Source organism: Leopardus geoffroyi, chromosome A1, assembly GCF_018350155.1.
Source record: "Leopardus geoffroyi isolate Oge1 chromosome A1, O.geoffroyi_Oge1_pat1.0, whole genome shotgun sequence".
Classification (NCBI taxonomy): Eukaryota; Metazoa; Chordata; class Mammalia; order Carnivora; family Felidae; genus Leopardus; species Leopardus geoffroyi.
Window position 1 is genome coordinate 82,754,792 of NC_059326.1, and position 13,176 is coordinate 82,767,967.

Below are 13,176 nucleotides of genomic sequence, written 5' to 3' on the forward strand. Positions count from 1 at the left end.
ATGGCTTAAAATGGCTAAAACTTTCTATAACTAACCCTCAAGTCAATTAAACCCATTGCAAGTAAAAATAAATAAATAAATAAATAAATAAATAAATAAATAAAATCTGGAGTAAAAATATCTGTCCAAATTATTATAGGTTATTCAAAGATAGACAGGAAAGGGGGCAGGATGGGAAGCAGGAAAGGGAGGAAAAGAATGGGAAAGGAGAGGGAGAGGAGAGGGAAAGGAGGGGAAGGGGAAAGTCTGCTGAAGGACCAACTCTCTGACCTTTTCCATGAGCACAGGGGAGGTGAGCAGTGGGCATCAAGATGGCGTCACTAAGCTACTTAAGATCTCTTGAGAAAATACCCTTTTGGAACAGAAGGATCTTCAATTCTCCTTTGCTAAGCTTCCTCTTGCCCTTTCTTTTCTTCCTGGCTTGGGCACCATGACAACTGTCAGGTGACCCAGCAAACACAGCCCTCAGCAGCCTGCACCAAGGCCGCCAGTGGAAGGGAGCAGTGGGTTTTGCTGTTTGAGATGCAGGGACAGCGCACCTGGGAGAAAGCCTACCAGCATCACCGGAGAAAGGTAGGAAAGGCAGGTGTCAGGGCACCACCCGTAAAATGCCAGCGCTTTGTCTGGAAACCAAAAGCTAATTTTATTTTCAGAGATGGAACGGTTGAAATGATATTTCCTTAAAAGGTTGGTCATGTGTGTTGCCACACAATAAAAATTCTGTTAAGTGGATTATGGTTATTTTAGGACTCTGAATTATGGCGTGTTTATAAAGTACTTAATTTTTCCTAAATGATTTGAAAGTGTGTTAAGACACAAAGATCCAGGGACCCTCTCCCCTATCAAAACAGCATGTTCCAGGGAGAACTAAAAACTGACTTTTAGCTCTACTAGGAGATATGCTGTTATTTCCATTTATTTATTGCAAATGTGGGTATCATTTGAGAAGGTCACCTTGTGCTTTCAAAATGGCCTGCCGTAGTGGCCACTGAGACGTCAATGGGGCCATCCAACTCCATGGTGCTCAGTCGGTGCTGTCTCTCCGTGTCTGTGTTTCTCAAAGTTGAGAAATGCTCTTAAGAAGGGAGCATCCTGGGGAGGCAGTGTTTCTCTGTGATGTTCTGAAGGCATCTCCCCAGGGCAGGGACCCAGGGTTTCTGCAGGATACAAGATCCAGGCTAGCCTTTCTACTCCTCCCAGGATTCTGCCTGCCTGGGTGGTGGGGACACTGTGTTCTCAGGAAGGTCATACTTACTTCAAGGCTGCTCCAGTGCCCATGCACACCTGGCCCTGCACCCACTAACCTCCTTGGGAGCCTGGCTTTCCTCAGGCTCACCCCCACTTCCTCAGACCTCCAGGCTTCCTACGATCTTCTCTGTGCCCTCTCTTAAGAAGCACACCCTCTTCCCTCTCCGGTTCCTGTATCTGCCATCTCATGTCACCACATGATTGATGTAATGTGTTTATTTTGCCCTATTTGTTCTCCCATCTGGGAGGGCGGTGACTGCATTCTGCTGCTATGATATCCTCAGCACCTAGAGCACATAGTGAGTCACGGTTAGCAAATAGTGGTTGGCAGGGAAAAATTGAAAGAGAGAGTATGACAATAAGTACAAAATCAGTTGGCATCGCCTCTTTGAATAACAGATAAGAATGTAAATGCCATGAGAGTTTTGTTCATGGATGTGTCCCAGAGACTAGAATTGTCCCCGGCAAGAGGTAGGTGATTGATAAACACCCCCAATGTAAGTGAGTAGCTAGGCTCTATGCCTAAGAGACTGTAAGACAAAGAAGATTTGAAATGGTCAGGGTGCGAAGTGGGGGGCTATGAAGAGGGAGAGCCAGTAGCTGGCATTTGGTGTGGGACCCAGGTGTGGCTGTGGAGTGTGAAATCACATGGCCCTGATGAGTGCAGCTCCGAGACGTCCCAGAAACAACGTGGTTGCCGGGCCTAAGAAGGCAGCGCTGAAACACTCCGATATGGCGTGGCCAGCAGCAGAGGGCGCGGACCCAGGAACTCACGATCCCAGCATCAGGTGTTAAAGGGAGGGCCATGCGTCTTACCTGAAAGGGAATGAAGTGAAGACAGGGAGCCAGTCTCAGGTACAGTCAACTAAGAAAGCTGAAAAGAAGGGCACAGTGGGTACACAAGGGGGCAACCGGGGCCAGAGGGACCAGCCCAGGTGGGGGTGGTGCCAAGAGTCCCAGCAGAGGCTTTCTGGCAAGGAGAGGAGAGGTCAGGACAGGAGGACATCAGAGGGCAGAGGGTGCAGAGTGCTGGCAGGGCCATCCTGTGGTGCAGACCTCATGGTGGGAAGACAAGATGCTCCAGATGGGGAAGGCCCCAGTGAATGACTGGAATCTGGGCCTGAGCAGAAGGGCGTTGGAGCAGAGGCCACACGGCCCCCCCTGGAGGCAGCAGGGAGAGCCAGCAGGCCTCCTTTTACCACCCCAAACCTCACCACTTGGCACTAAAACTTAAACAAATCCTTCTTCCTTTTTAAGAGTAAGAGGAGCCAGCTCTTTAGAGTTATTTAGTTTCTTACTGCTTGGCTTCCTTGGGAACATAAAGGACTTTGATGCACTAGAAGGGGGAAAAAAGATTTATGGGAAAGTGCTGTGCCCAAAGCATCTCTAGAATCCAGTGCCTTGTCGTCAGTCTGGCATCTCAACAGGACCTTCTATCTTAGAGCCTGAACACCCATTCATGCTAAAAATAAAACTAAAATAATCTTAATATAGAAAAATTGCTACTGATATTTCCCTAACATAATAAAATATGAATATCTCGGCCCTAAGACAGTATCTCAGTTAATAGGGAAACACTAGGGGGACTTGGGCAGTTCAGTCAGTTGAGCGTCTGACTTTGGCTCAAGTCATGATCTCGCAGTTCATGAGTTCAGGCCCCACATCAGGCTCTGTGCTGACAGCTCAGAGCCTGGAGCCTGCTTTGGATTCTATGACTCCCTCTCCCTCTGCCCCTCCCCTGTTATCACTCTGTCTGTCTCTTTAAAAAATAAATAAACATTTTTTAAAAATAGGGAAACACTCAAGGTATTCCCTATGAAGTAAGAAATAAAAGAAGAATGCCTACACTCTTATATACCCTTTTAAATTGTGTTGGAGGTATTAGCCAAAGCAAGTAGACAAGACAAATCCATTAGGCATGAAAATGAAATGAAATACGTATCTGGCTTTTTTTTCTATTTGTAGATGAAATGACTAAATATCTGAAGAACCCAGGAGAATCAATAGAAAATCAAATTTAAATTGGGAAAAGTAATTGCAACTTATATCACAAAAGGTTAATACCCTTATATGCAAGGATCCTCTAAAAATAAGAAGAAAAATGCAAACCACTCCATATGAAGATGGGCAAGTGATATGAACAAAAGTTCACAGAAAAACAATTGCAAACAGCTCTTAACCTACAAAAAGTTGGTCAATTTCACTTATAACAGAGACATGCAAATGAAATTTGCACTGTAATACCATTTCTCACCTATCAGGCTGGCAAAAATGCCCCGGATTGTTGGCAGTGCTCTGGGGACAGAAGCAGTGTCAGCAGCGCTTGTGGGCACGCAGCAGAGTGCAGCCCCACTGGGGATTTAGTGATACCTAACGAAACTGCACATGCACTTGGCCTCTAGCCCAGCAGTACCCATTCCAGAGGCACACTGGCAAAGATCCAAAAAGAAATTGCGAAAGATGCTAATTGCTGCAATATTTGTAATGGCAAAATTGGAGCTAACCCAAATGTCCATCAAAAACAAGCTGGGTCAGTAAGTTAGGATGATGCTTTTACATGATGAAGTACTATGCAGGTCCAAAAAAGGAATAAGAAACCTCTCTATGGACTACTATAGAATTGTGTCTGTAATATATTGTGAGATTTAAAAAGCAACATGGAGAAAGATGTGTAAAATGTGCTACATTTATCCACAAAAGAGGGATTGAAAATATATCTATATATACTTACATATAAATATATTGACATACACACACCTATTATATATCCTCATATTTTCAGAAATGAAAGGCATGACAGCAAAATTAGACTTGTCATCAGGGAGCAGGGCAAAGATGACAGGGACCTCTTAGAAAAGGTGCTTGTTGGACAGATTGGACTTTGGAGCTAGGTAAATATGTTACATATTATAAAACAAAATTAAACTTAAAAAGCATTCCAAATACCGAAAATAAAATGAACCTGAGTGCAGGTTCAATTGGTTTCATAACCATATTGAGAGGAACTATTTCAGTTGTCTTTATGTTTTACATTTATGTGTTCCTTTTTTATTGTTGAGGTAGAGTTGACACACAATGCTGTATTAGCGTCAGGTGTGCACCACAGTGACTCGACAGTCCTACACGTTGCTCAGGGCTCGTCACCATGAGTGTGGTCACCATCTGTCACCATACAGGGTTGTTACAGTTCTCTGTGTGGTACTATTCATCTCCCTGACTTACTTATTTGATAACTGGAAGTTTGTACCCCTCACCACCTTCGTCCGTTTCACCCATCCCCCAGCTCTCCCCCCTCTGGCAACCACTGGTTTGTTTTCTGTATTTATGAGTCTGGTGTTTGTTTGTTTGGTTATTAAGAGTCCATATTGTCTTCCTCTGACTTATTTCACTTAACATTGTATCTCTCTGGGTCTATCCATGATGTCACAAATGGCAAGACCTCACTCTTTTTTATGGTTGAGTAATATATGTATATAGTATATGTATATAGTGCATATACATAGCATATATATAGTGTACATATAGTATATATATATGCTATATATAGTGTACATATATGTATATATGTATATAGTATATGTATATACTGTTTGTATATACTATATGTATATACTATATGTATATAGTATATGTATATACATATAGTATATGTATATAGTATATACATATATACATATACTCTCTATATATTATATATCACATAGAGGTGCATATATCCTTTTGAATTAGTGTTTTCACTTTCTTTTGGTAAATACCCAGTAGTAGAATTACTGGATCATATGGTATTTCTATTTTTATTTTTTTGAGTACTACACACCAGTAGCACTTCCATACTGTTTTCCACTGCACCAACTTGCATTCCCACCGACAGTGGATGAGGGTTCCCTTTTCTCCACATTCTCACCAACACTTGTTATTTCTTGTCTTTTTGATACTAGCCATGCTGACTAGGTTGAAGTGATCTCTCACTGGTTTCAATTTGCATTTCCCTGATGATGAGTGATGTTGAGGATCTTTTCATGTGTCTGTTGACCATCTGGATGCCTTCCTTGAAAAAATGTCTTTTCAGGGCCTCTGCCCATTTTTTAATTGGATCGTTTTTCAGCATTGAGTTAGACAAGTTCTTTATATATTTTAGATATTAAACCTTACTGGATATGTCATTTGCAAATATCTTATTTTGGATACTAACCCCTCATCAGATATGTCATTTGCAAATATCCTCTCCCATTCTGTAGGTTCCTTTTTCTCTTTGTTGATGATTTCTTTGCTGTACAAAAGTTTGTCATTTTGGTATAGTCCCAGTAGTTTATTTTTGCCTTTGTTTCCCTTACCCGAGGGACATAAATATGTTGCCAATGTCCACAAGAAGTCAGTATTATTCTTATGGACCATGGGTGTTTAGGGTGGGATAAAGCCAATGAGTAGCTCTGATGGTGTCATTGAGAACTGGGAATTATGGCTCGAGAGAAGGGAAATACAGAACTAAGAGCCCAGCTAAATGGAATGGGGTTCTGAACCGGAGCTGGAAGGATCAAATGGGCTTTGTCTATGGCAAAGGCCTTCAAAGAAAAAACCCAGTATAAACAAAACTAGCACCCAGACCATGGTCTCTAAATGTCATTTCCCACTGGAAGAACCAGGCTTTGCTGTAAAAATGGTAGATTCCCAGTTAAGATAGGATATTTACAAGATAACCCTGTATCACCTTGTCACTCCAGAAAGCAAAGAAGCTGTCAAGGCTATTAGCATTGTTTAAAAAGCCAACTGTTTGATAAAAACCCTCAAGAATGTAGGGATGGAAGGATCGTACCTCAAGACCATAAAAGCCATATATGAAAAACCCACTGATAACATCATCCTCAATGGGGAAAAGCTGAGAGCTTTTGCCATGAGGTCAGGAACACGAGAGGGATGTCCACTCTTGCCACTGCTATTCAACATAGTATTGGAAGTCCTAGCCTCAGCAACCAGACACCACAAAGAAATAAAAGGCATCCAAATAGGCAAGGAGGAAGTCAAACTTTCAGTCTTTGCAGATGACATGATAATCTATATGGAAAACCCAAAAGATTCCACCAAAAAACTGCTAGAACTTATCCATGAATTCAGCAAAGTTGCAGGATATAAAATTAATGCACAGAAATAGGTTACATTCTTATACACCAATAATGAAGCAACGGAAAGAGAAATCAAGGAATCGTTCCCATTCACAACTGCACCAAAAACCATACAATAGCTAAGAATAAACCTAACCAAAGAGGTGAAAAATCTATACACTGAAAACTATAGAAAGCTTATAAAAGAAATTGAAGAAGACACAAAGAAATGGAAAAATATTCCATGCTTTCGGATTGGAAGAACAAATATCGTTAAAAAGTCTATACTACCCAAAGCAATCTACATATTCAATGCAATACCTATCAAAATAACACCAGCATTCTTCACAGAGCTAGAACAAACAATCCTAAAATTTGTATGAAACCACAAAAGACCCCGAATGGCCAAAGCGATCTTGAAGAAGAAAACCAAAGCCTCCTGCCCAGTGTGGTACTGGCACAAAAACAGACACTCAGATCAATGGAACAGAATAGAGAACCCAGAAATGGATCCACAAACGTATGGCCAACTAATCTTTGACAAAGCAGGAAAAAATATCCAATGGAATAAAGACAGTCTCTTCAGCAAGTGGTGCTGGGAAAACTGGACAGCGACCCGAAGAATGAACCTGAACCACTTTCTTACACCAGACACAAAAATAAACTCAAGATGGATGAAAGACCTAAATGTGAGACAGAAAGCCATCAAAATCCTCGAGGAGAAAGCAGGCAAAAACCTCCTTGACCTCGACCACAGCAACTTCTTAATATGTCTCCAGAGACAAGGGAAACAAAAGCAAAAATGAACTACTGGGAGCTCATCAAGATAACAAGCTTCTGCACAGCAAAGGAAACAATCAACAAAACTAAAAGGCAACCGACAGAATGGGAGAAGATATTTGCAAATGACATATCAGATAAAGGGTTAGTATCCAAAATCTATCAAGAACGTCTCAAACTCAACACCCAAAAACAAATAATCCAGTGAAAAAATGGGCCAAATACATGAACAGACACTTTTCCAAAGAAGACATCCTGATGGCCAACTGACACATGAAAAGATGCTCAACATCACTCATCTTCAGGGAAATACAAATCAAAACCACAATGGCTAACGTTAACAACCCAGGCAACAACAGATGTTGTCGAGGATGCAGAGAAAGAGGAACTCTTTTGCACTGCTGGTGGGAATGTAAAATGCTGCAGCCACTCTGGAAAACAGTGTGGAGGTTCCTCAAAAAATTAAAAATGGAACTATCCTACGACCCAGCAATTGCACTGGTAAGTATTTATCCAAGGGATACAGGTGGGCTGTTTTGAAGGGACACATGTACCCCCATGTTTATAGTAGCACTACTGACAATAGCCAAAGTATGGAAAGAACTCAAATGTCCATCGAGAGATAAATGAATAAAGAAGATGTGGTATCTGATACTCGACAATCAAAAAGAATGAAATCTTGCCATTTGCAGCTATGTGGATGGAACTGGAGGGTATTATGGTAAGCGAAATTAGTCAGTCAGAGAAAGACAAATATCATATGACTTAATTCATATGAGGACTTTAAGATACAAAACAGATGAACATAAGGGAAGGTAAACAAAAATAATATAAAAACAAGGAGGGGGACATCCAACTTCGGCTCAGGTCATGATCTCATGGTTCATGAGTTCAAGCCCCTCACTGGGCTCTGTGCTGACAGCTCAGAGGCTGGAGTCTGCTTCCAGTTCTGTGTCTCTCTTTCTCTCTGCCCCTCCCCTGCTCATGCTCTGTCTGTCTGTCTCTCTGTCTCAAAGATCAATAAACATTAGGGAAAAATTTTTTTTTAATGAGGAGGGGGACAAAACAGAAGACACTCTTAAATACAGAGAACAGCCTGGGTGGCGCAGTCGGTTAAGCGTCCGACTTCAGCCAGGTCACGATCTTGCGGTCCGTGAGTTCGAGCCCCGCGTCGGGCTCTGGGCTGATGGCTCAGAGCCTGGAGCCTGTTTCCGATTCTGTGTCTCCCTCTCTCTCTGCCCCTCCCCCGTTCATGCTCTGTCTCTCTCTGTCCCAAAAATAAATAAACGTTGAAAAAAAAATTTTGAAAAAAAAAAAATACAGAGAACAAACTGAGGGTTGCTGGAGGGGTTGTGGGAGAGGGGATGGGCTAAATGGGCAAAGGGCATTAGGGAGGACACTTGTTGGGATGAGCCCTGGGTATTATACGCAGGGGATGAATCACTGAATCTATTCCTGAAATCGCTATAGCACTATGTGCTAACTAACTTGGATGTAAATTAAACAATAAAAAATAAAAGTCAACTGTCTCACTGGCCCCAGAGGGACATGTTGACTATCAAAAAGGATGTCAATGGCAGTGTACTGAAACATATCAAATATGTTTGAATTTTTTACTTCCTAATGATGTTAAACAGAAACACCTTATCCACCTCCTTTGGAAGGTGCTAAGAACAACTTGTTATTTTGAAAATTAGTAAATAAAGAGAATGCAGTTATCCTGCAAAAGTGAAGTGTAGACGCATTCCAGCAAATAAATGTGGAATGGATGACAGAATCAGAATGTTTCTAATTTTCACAAAAACAGAGATAAGCAGAAATGTGTACCTTGTGATAAAATATCACCATGGGGTAGTCTTGCCAAGGAAAAAAATTGAACCTGAATTTCTAACTATCAGTTTATAGGTAGTGCCAGGCATTCAGTCAGCAAAATCCAGACTGAGAAAGTCTACAGGACAAATTATCTGATTTCCCTACAACACATTGCAAGGGCGGAAATGGAGGCAAAAACTATAATTTAAAGAGGTGCAAGAGATACATCAAGTAAGTACAATTTATGGACCTTTTGACATAGGTCCTAAGTCCAACAAGCAAACAAGAGAGAGGAGAGGGGAGGGGATAATAGAAGACATGTGGGCGGTGCCTGAATAGTTAATTAAAGAACTGTTGTAGGGGCGCCTGGTGGCTCAGACAGTTAAGCGTCAGACCCCAGCCCAGGTTATGATCTCAGGGTTTATGAGTTCCAGCCCTGCGTCGGGCTCTGTGCTGACAGCTTGGAGCCTGGAGCCTGTTCCTGATTCTGTGTCTCCCTCTCTCTCTGCCCTTCCCCCGCTCACACTCTGTGTGTCTCTCTCTCCAAAATAAATAAACATTAAAATTTTTTTTTAAAAAAGAACTTGTCAACTTGGTGTGATTATGGTATTGTAAGCATGTACTTTTAAAAGGTTCCCTATGTTTTGGAGACATATATTAAGATGTTTAAGGATGAAAAAGATTTGCTTGGTTTGATTTGCTACAATCTCAGGTGGGGCAGGGGCAGTGGGTGGGGGCAGAGATGAAACCAGATTGGCCCCTAGTTGGCTTTGGTGAAGCTGAGTGAGACTCCATGGGGGTTTGTTATACTATTTTTCTCATTTTTATTTGTGGTTAAAATTTTACACTACATTTTTTTAAATTCATAATTTTGAGTGGAAAAAGAAGCAGAGTGGGTAGGTAAACATGATTTCCATAAATTTAAAAAGATAATAATAGAAAATATTGGTTATGGGTGCCTTCATAGTGGTAAAAATGCAGACACAAGGTGGGAAGGATAGGGGCTGACTTCAGGATGGGGTGGCCTGGGGAGGTGCAGGGGGCAGGCTGAAGCAGGATACAGTGTCAGGTGCAATGTGACGTCTCTATAGGACAGGATGTTTGCGCTTGTTAATTCTCTACGGGGGGAGGGGCTCTTCAATATCTTTGCTCTGGTCTCTGTCCCCTCCCCCCCACACTTCCTAAAACACATTGGTGGGACCCGTAGATGGTGCAACGAAGGAGGCAGAGCAGGGTCAAGGCTGCTGATCTTCCAGAGCCATCAGAACCCTCTATTCCATGTGCACACTCGTCTGGCAAAACCCAACTGGAAAGGACTGTTTACACTGTCTTCTAGCCGCACCGGCAGCTGAGGTGGCTGAGGCGAGCCCTTCTGCGTCACCGGGGTGTCAGGCTCTTGCACTCGGCCAGGCTTGGCTGCCTCTCCTTTGCTGTTGGCCCTCGAGAGCCTACACGGAGGATTATGCTTCTCTCCATTCTAGTACTCTCTGGACTGGATCTTTTCATTCGATAATTCTTCAGTTACTTTTAATTTTTGTCAGAGTAACGTAAGCACTTTTGAAAAAATTAAAAAGTACCAAAACACTTTAAGAAAAACAGCAGCTTCTCCCCATGGCAAAGCCCCATTCCAAGGCAGCCGTGCTCAACGCTTCTGGCAGTTTCTCCTGGTTTTGACCTCCATTTTTCAGAAGAATATGCTCATTTACCGTATCTTCTCAACATAAATATAATCGGTTTTTATTAAGTCAATAACCAGTTATAATGACTATGCAAAACCACTTATTTTTGAGTCGAGTTGTAATTATATCTCCTTTCTTACAATTTCTTATAAGGGTTAATAGTTGCTTTGTTGTCACATTGCTTGAGTTTTCTGTATATTTGTAGTTATTTTTTCTCAAATATTCCATCAGTCATCAAATGCTGATGAATAAATTCTCAAACACTCAAGAACATCAAATAGTCTTTCAGTCCCCCACCCCCCACCCCTCTTCAGCAGTCCTCCCTCCACCTTACTGCTTCTGGTGGGATGGCACGTTGTGTACGCTCTGGGCCCGCTGAGCTGATGATGTGCCGGGAGCTCCCTGTGCCGTCTCCCATGTTGAAAAACCTTTTCCTGGACACCATGTTTTCAGCACCTTGGTTTATGCCCTCGCTGAGATGAAGCACATTTTGCGGGAGCTTCCCAAGTGCAGCAGAGGTTTTCGTTTGCTTGGGTTTGTTTTGTTTTGTTTTGTTTTTTCTTTTCTTTTTTGTCTCTGCGTTAAAAATGCTTTTATTCTCTCATCTCTCTTGATAGAAACTTTGGTATGAGATTCTAGGATCGAAATCACCTTCCCTCAGTATGTTAAAGGCACTGGCCCTCATCCTAAATTGTGGTAATGAGACATGCTATAACAAATAGGCCCTAATATCATCCTCGTGTAATCCCTGCTCCTGTGCCCGTGTGTGGGCGACTCCAGACCAGCTCCACTCACCTGTGGCTCCTCCACCATTAGGCTCTGTGAGGGGAGAGGACACAGAAAGCACACCTGCTTCCTAGAAAACCTGGCCTAAAACTGGAACTTCACTCTGCTGATGCTGCATTGGCAAGAATTCATCACATGGCCACTCCCAAGTGCCAGGAGTCCTGGGAAATGCTGTCCCTGACAGGACATCCATTTCCCAGGGACAGCTCCAGACTGCAGCTGGGGGAGCATGAGCTATGTTAACGGATGGCCAGCCCTCTGCTGCAGCCACCACCTTCTTTTAAATATCCAGTGCCATTCTGACTCCTGTGTGACTGTGGGTGCTTCTTTCCGGAAACTTCTAGGAAGGACCTTATCTTTATTACTGATGTTTTCACATTCTGTAATGACATGTTTTTATGTGAGTCTCTTTGAGTTCATTCTGATGGATCCTTTCATTTGAGAGAATCTAAAAATTCCTTCCCTTTCCCTTTTCTAGGAACCCTACTAGTTACATGTCAGAGACCCAATATCAAGCCTCTGGTTTCCTTTTATTTTCTCTTCTGCTGCCCATCTCTCTATTTTTGGCTCATTTTGGAGAGGTTCCTTAGTTTCATCCTCAGCTCCTTTGTTCAATTTTTATTTCAGTTTTAATTTTCAAGGGCTAATATCAGTAGTCATTTCTTTTTCCTAGGATCTCATTCTTGTTTTATGGACACAGCACCCTCTTTTGTCTCCCCAAGCTTGTTACTTACAGTTTACTTGGTGTTTTTCTCTGATCCCTTCATCTTCCCTGTTTCTTCCACCCCCTGTTTAGTGTCCTTATCTCTCTCATTTTCATGTTGGAGACATCCCTCCAGTGTCTGGAGAAGGAGGTCATGGACATTGACTGGAGGCTCTCATACTCCGGCCAATCCAGTTGTGTGGACTCCCCATGTCAAGGCATGTGGTGTTTGGAGCAGTTTACTCTCCTTGGAGATCTGTCTGGGGAACCTGTGAAGTTTTAGGCACAGGGTTGGGAGAAGCACTGACCCCCACCTCAGCCGCACCCACTTTGCCCTCAGCCAGAGTCCCCCATACCTCATTTCTCCAGAGAAGAAGTTCTGGTATCTTCTGTGGGGAGAACTCGGCCACCTGCCTCAGGAGACAGTGAAGACAATGTCAAGGGTCTCAGTTTCTTGGAAAGACTCACAAAAGCCCCCACTCTGGGCCTCTCCAGGCATTTGTGGTTCCTGATATCTCTTGGTGCTAAGCCTGTCAGTGGTTCTTGGAGGTGAACCCTGTCACTTGCCATCATGTCCACCTTGGCAGCTGTCTCCAGCTGTTAGTTACTCCAGTTCCATCTTTTCCATCATACTTTCCGCCAAGATTAATCATCAGTTGGTGATTGTGCCAAGCCAATCTGTGCTATGGTGACTATAAAATGGCAACTTTTCAGTGTCTCCACTCTTTCTTCATCTTTCAACTGGCATGTCTCTGTGAGAAAGAGCTTCCTTTTTATTTGTATGTAATACACATAATAGGCAAGAGGAGCATCTAGGAAGACAGTGTGTTCCAAAGAACTTGGTCAAAAGCAAGTGCTATAATAAAGCAAGCTAGTGTCATACTTTAATTTTTTTAATTTTTTAATGTTTATTTTTGAGAGACAGAGAGAGCACGAAGCAGGGAGATGCAGAGAGAGAGGGAAACACAGAATCCGAAGCAAGCTCCAGGCTCCAAGCTGTTCAGCACAGAGCACGACATGGGGCTCAAACTCCCAAAATGTGAGACCCTGACTTGAGCCGAAGTCAGAT

General features: G+C 42.7%; 1 protein-coding gene across 1 annotated transcript in view; it reads left to right on the forward strand.

The window, feature by feature from the left end:
* Positions 1-474: 474 nt before the first annotated feature.
* Positions 475-13,176, forward strand: part of CFAP97D2 (CFAP97 domain containing 2) — a 29,025-nt gene continuing 16,323 nt past the window's right edge. The window contains exon 1 of the mRNA XM_045475316.1: positions 475-573. Coding sequence (XP_045331272.1) covers positions 523-573 — 51 coding nt within the window. The 5' untranslated portion in view covers positions 475-522. The remainder of the gene's footprint in view (positions 574-13,176) is intronic.